Here is a 5,941-nt window from a genome sequence, read left to right on the forward strand (position 1 = left end):
TTTACCATTCCAACACCCAGAGACACACTCCCTACTTCCATCTTCCCAGATCTTTCGGAAACAAACGTGGAAGGACCCACACCGCGCGCGCGCACCCCAACAAGCATGCGCACCCTGGGCACCGTGACTGTGCCCCCTGACTTCGGGCTGACTTACTTGAGGAAGTACCTCTGGCCAGTGGCCGTGAAGGTCATCTCCCAGCCCGGGGGCAGCGGCAGCTCGTCGGTCACATCGTAAGACTGCTGGCGGAGGTGCGCATGCTGCTGCGCTGGACTGCCTGCAGCACCCGCGCCGGTGCCCAGCTGCAGGGACGCGGGCGACGAGTGCGAGCGGACGTGCTGGGCGCCGCTGGCCAGCCGGGGCCCGGGGTGGCCGCCGGACGAGTCGGTGCTCGACTGGCGCGAGTGAGAGCCAGAGTCAGGCTCCTTGAAGAACGACTCGGGCAGGATCTTCTTCCGCCACGAGCTGGGCTTGGGGTTCATGACCGAGTTGAAGAGGGCTTCGAGGTCCGTGTCTAGGTCCTGCGTGACGTGGATCACTTGCTGCCCGGGTGGCGGGAGCGGGGGGGGCACCGAGGCCGGATTCATCTTCTGCAAAGAGAAAGGTCAGATCAGCCTTTTATTTAAAGTCGCAGGAAGGGGTCCGGGGGCAGAACAGAAACAAAAGAAAAAGAGGCGACAGATAGGTGTCCGCCTCGGGATCCCAGACACGCAGCGGTAAGGCCAACCGGATGGGGGAGGGGTCCCTCCTGGCCTGGAGAATTATGCAACTTTCTTGAAGCAAGTAAGTTGCCGGGAGGAGGACGACAAGGAAGGGCGGGGGGGGGGAAGTAACTGCACTCGGGAGGTGGCTGAACTGCTGGTGGCGAAGGACAGGTCGCAACTTTCCCGGGCAGGCAGCCCCCCCCCAAAGTCTCAACCCAAGCCAGCTCCACGACATCGCGACTCCGGAAGCCCGAGGAGCCCAGGCGCCCTGGGGTGGAACGGGGTGAGCGGGTGCGCTCCAGCGGGCTCTACCTGGGCGCGCAGCGAAGCCGAGTCTGGGCGTGCGGCGGCCGCCGTCCCGCCCGAACTCGCCGTCGGGCCTCAGTCGCTCGGTGCGTCCCGAGCTCGCAGGGCTGTAGCCGGGGCCCGGCTGGCAAATCCCGACTTGGTGCCTGGCAGCCCAGGGGCTTCGGCTCTCACATCCCCCGAACTGGCCTCAGGCGTTCGTGCTCCGCGAGAAGGAGGCGGAGGAGAAGCAGACAGCGCGGCCGCCGCGGCTCCCGGACTGTCCCATAAACAAAGTTTGGAGCGAACTCCCACTCCCAGAAAAGAGGCGGGCCCCAAAGTTGAGCTGTTGAATTATGCATAACCTTCAAGTCCTGAGCCTGCCTGCCCCCGCTCGTCCCTCCCCTTCCTTCTCCTCCTCCTTCTCCTCCCCCACCTCGGCTCTAGAGAGCCCCGGGCGTCATAGGTACTTTGCTGGGTAAGAGGAGACGGGTGCCCCCCATTCACTCCTCCCGGTCGTGCGGGCCTTTCCCGCGGAGCCCTGGACCTGCATTCCTTTGAGTTTACCGCGGACTTAGGGCGGGATCAAAGGGAAAGTGGCCTGCGCCTGTTTAATCAAGGGCTTGTGGACCGAAACTAAGGCTGGGGGCGGCGGAGGGCACGCGAGTGAGCGGCGCAGGCCGAGGAAGGGCCGGTCCTGGCTGCCGCGCCCTCCCTTCGTGCTTGGTGCCGAGGCCCGGAGCGCCCAGAGCGCCGCGCTGATCCGAGGTTCTGCCTGAGGGCGGGCTCGGGTCCGCCCTGGCGCAGGGAGACAGGCCAGCCTTTCCACGGGAGGCTGCTTAGCGCTTGTGACCATATTTGGTCTGGCGAGGAGGCATCTTGGCTGTTTGGCTTGCAGTTGTCTGCTAGAGCGCAGACGGTGCCCAGAAAGTGCCTCTGTCACTAGAGCTGCGGCTTCGCCAGTGGGTGCGTTGTAAACAAACAACCTTGAAACCATCCTTCAATCTTTAGTCTCCTTGCGTGACTCGGGTCACTAGAACTTGAGAAGAAACCTGGTCAAAGCTGGGTACTGGAAAGGGAGAGCAATCGCGCCCCCCTCCCCCGCGACATCCGCGGGGGTTGTGGGAGGATTGGAATGTCCCTGACGCCCTCCAGAGAGCCTGGAGCCGGCATGGAACCAGAGCAGGTGGCTGGGAGTAGAGAGGGTGCGCCAGTGACCCGGAAAAAAACACCCACCCTCCCACCGGCTGGATCTAGGAGAGGGGTGGAGACCCCCAGCCCCTAGATCTAGCTTGGCAAGACAGCTGCGGGAAGTGGGAGGCAGCCTTGGCCTTCGGAGCAGCTCAATTCCTTTTTCCCTTGTCCCCTCTCCGCTGGAGGGAAAGGGAAAGCGGCTGCGAGGTAAGTCACGTTTCACAAAGCCCCTACCCCATGCCATTTGATTCAAACAGAAGTTTTTCGAAATAAGTCAAATGAGGCAATATATGTACAGACAGTCGGGACTTAACAGTGGTTGGACTTAACGATTTTTCCACTTCAGGATGGTGCAAAAGGGATATACATTCAAACTTCACTTGGAATTTTGAATTTTGACCTTTCCCCAGGCTAGTGACACGCCGTGCCATGTTCTCTTGATGCTGGGCCTGGGCGGCGGCAGCCACAGCTCCGGGTCAGCCCTGCCATCAGAAGGGTAAACAGCTTACACTTACAGCTATTCTGTAACCATATACAATTGCCTTTCACTTTCAGCAGTAGCCAATAAATTACTTGAGATATTCAACACTTTGTTATAAAATAGGCTTTATGTTAGATGATTTTGCCCAACTGTAGGATAATGTAAGTGTTCTGAGCACATTTAAGATAGGCTAGGCTAAACTGTGATGTTCGGTATTAAATGCATTTTCAACTTACGGTGTTTTCAATTTACAGTGGATTTATCAGGACCTCATCCTACCTAAATCGGGAAAGATCTGTAAAACACTTTGAACAGCACCCAGCCCATCCACATACCTCTCTGTTAAATAAAATAGAATTGTATTAAGTGCAAGTATGGCACCTCACTATTTTTATAAGGGTGAAATAAAGTCAAAATCTGGAGTTACTTTGAAGGAGAAAAGTTTACAGGAAAAGACAAGACCACCCCATAGTTTTGCCTTGGAAAAGGCCAGGGAGTATTTAGGGGCCACTCCCTGAATGGCTACTCCCTGTCATGCCCACAATAGAACAGAGCCCACCAAAATGAGGCACCTGTCAGCCCATTATCTATACTTGAGGGTGTGCTCTGATTCCAGACTCCCCACAGAGGAAAAATCAGGGCTGCCTTAGAGAAAGACAGCCACATGGGTCACCTTCAAAGATAAGCAGAGCATAAGCTCCTCTCCAGAGACTCTGGAACCCCAGATTTCCCATGCAGCAAAACCCTCTGCCCATAGGACCAGCAGAAGGAAGGGGGAAGCGACACGTCACTCCACTGGAAATAGTATCAGCAAGCTATCGTCAAAAGCCACCACAGTTATGACAATGGGGAAATTAGCTATGGAACTAGAGGAAGTAACAGGACCGAGTGATTACTAATCAGAAGCTGCAAGGCTAACTTGATGATTAAAGGATGGAAACTTGAGTCCAGCCCTACTCCAGGAAGCTCCTCACCCAAGAAGGAAGGGCCCGCTCTGTAAGGAGTATCTGGCAGCTACCAGAGAAGAAGAAAATGCTGAGGGAGCCATGAGAATCAGCCAGTGAGAATCAGGATTGGGATCGGATGGGCAAGGATGCTGTCTTCATTCCTTGCCAAGCTTCAAGAAATAGATGGTGAAAGACAGAGAAGTTGATGCCTGAAAAGGAAATTGCCCAGATCACAGGATAACTCAAAGGGAAAATCCCCAGTTCCCAAATAGCCTGTGTGATGTGATGGTGGATGGTTGAAGACATTTGCTCCGTCCTTCGAAAACAGCAGCTTCAGATGCCATAACGTTTACAGCTGCCTTGTATGTGTCACGTACTACCCACGTGAGGCCACACGGTGTAGTGACTAAATGTATAAGCTCTGGAGCAAAATACCTGAGCTCTCTATTCCCCGGTTCCTCCTTTGTAAATTAGGTGCAATAACAGTACCCTTTTCACAGGGTTCTAGGTTAAAACACTACAAATTTTATCCATTGACCCATGATAGAACACAAGTTTTGAAGTGCCTAGCTCTACTCTTTTCATTGGGCAAGTAACTTAGCTTCCCTAAGTCACAGATTATTCATTACAAGTTGGTGATAATATTGTGGTAGTCCGTGACATTGCTGCTTTTCAGTGGACCACCCTCCCTTATGGAGTCCCTTCCAATGTAAATCTGGACTAGGCCGGTGACTTGCCTTAACCAGGAAAATACAGCATTGAATATGTGCTAGCTCCCCCAACCCCATCCCACCCCCACCTTAACCCCTAAGAAGGTGTGGAAGTTTCTATTTTTGTACTTTTGGAACACCTAAGTCCCTAGATAAGTCCAACTACCCCGCTGGAGAAACCACATGGAGAGGGAGAGGCCCTGAGATATGTGGAGAGAGGGAGAAGTCCAGTCACCCCACTTCTGAGCTGAGCCCAGCCCCTAGGGGCCCATCAGCTGACTGCAAACACATTAGTGACTACCATCTAGATGAATAAAAGAACCACAGAGCCTAGCCCAGCCCAGATTGCAGAACTGTGAGCAAATAAAATGGCTATTGGGTTAAGCCACTAAATTTTGGCATTTTTTTTAAATGCAGAATGAACATTCTAAGGATTAAAAAAGAAAATGCAAATAAAGTTCTTAACACAAATTCTGTTACATACTAAGGCAGTCAAATGACAGTGATTTAAGCCTCATGGAGGCCCAAAGAATAGATAATATATTTTATATCCCCATTTTACAGATAAGGAATCTGGCCCAGTGAACTCCAGAGCATTTTGTCTTAAGTACATACAATGAATTCATGAAAAAACCCTCCGATTCAGCCTAGGATTTATCCTAGATCAGAGTGCTCTTTCTATTCTCCCATCCTGCGCGAGTCACCATTTGCTCCCTGGTATTGTCATTTTAAATCAGTGTGCTACCTCCTGCATGCCTATCTCATAGAGAAACTCCACAGTTTTTATAAGATAATCAATTGAGAGTAAGTAAATTTTTCTCCGCTTGCAAAGACTTTCCACTAGAAGTTGATTCCTGCTTCCTAATCTTCCCCTCAGCACACTTCCTACTGAAATCTTCCCTGAGCCATCCATCCCTCCTCCCTCTCTGTCTCCATCCAAGCAATAGCAAGTGATTCTTTATCCTGGTGTCCCTCAAAACCATCCTTCCCTTCCTGCTCCCACAACAAGACCTTATCTCAAAATGCTTGCAGTGGCCTCCTACCTGGTTTCTCTGCCTCCAGTCTCTCCTTTCTGGCCTCCTATTTTCATGGTGTCATTCCCTGGCTCACGAGATTTTAACAACTGCCCACATGAATAAAGGTCAGAGCTATCAATCTAGCACCCAAGGACTTGCAACAAACTGCCATCTTTATTGCTTTCTGACCTTGATTCTTACACAAATGTGTCTTCATCCACTCCAGCCAGGCTCTGACCCAAGCATATTTAGCCTATTCCTTCACTACATATATCTCTATTTGAACCCTGCTCAAAATTGCCCTCCATATTCCATTGTCAAGCCTCCATTAGTCTCTCTCCCCTAAATTAATATTATTCTTGTCTTTTTGTTTTCTTGTCTGTTTCTTTGACACATAATCATATAAAACACTGTCTTATATTCTAACTTTTACCTCAGTTATCTCTTGCCTCCTGGGGCTAGAAGAATCCTACATGTCTTTATGGAAATGCTCCTTTGAAGCCCATAATTCCTTATTGAGGGCATGATGATCCTTACATGATTTTGCCCATTCTTCTTTTAGCACCCACTGGCATACTCCTAACAGTTTGTAAGGTAGCCTCTT

General features: G+C 51.6%; 1 protein-coding gene and 1 long non-coding RNA gene across 2 annotated transcripts in view; one reads left to right on the forward strand and one right to left on the reverse strand.

Moving 5' to 3' along the window:
* The window catches only part of WWTR1 (WW domain containing transcription regulator 1), a 134,378-nt gene extending 133,118 nt beyond the window's left edge, over window positions 1-1,260 (reverse strand). The window contains exons 1-2 of the mRNA XM_081827618.1: window positions 1,017-1,260; window positions 157-590 (exon numbers count right to left, since the gene is read on the reverse strand). Of these exons, the coding sequence (XP_081683744.1) occupies window positions 157-587 (431 nt within the window). The 5' untranslated portion in view covers window positions 588-590; window positions 1,017-1,260. The remainder of the gene's footprint in view (window positions 1-156; window positions 591-1,016) is intronic.
* A 262-nt stretch (window positions 1,261-1,522) lies between these two features.
* Window positions 1,523-5,701, forward strand: LOC145722944 (uncharacterized). The gene is made up of 2 exons (XR_014147519.1): window positions 1,523-2,679; window positions 2,919-5,701. It is a non-coding gene; the product is annotated as an uncharacterized LOC145722944 (long non-coding RNA).
* The last annotated feature ends 240 nt before the right edge of the window (window positions 5,702-5,941 follow it).

Source organism: Leptonychotes weddellii, chromosome 1 (genome assembly GCF_054177405.1).
Source record: "Leptonychotes weddellii isolate Sample4059 chromosome 1, ASM5417740v2, whole genome shotgun sequence".
NCBI lineage: Eukaryota > Metazoa > Chordata > Mammalia > Carnivora > Phocidae > Leptonychotes > Leptonychotes weddellii.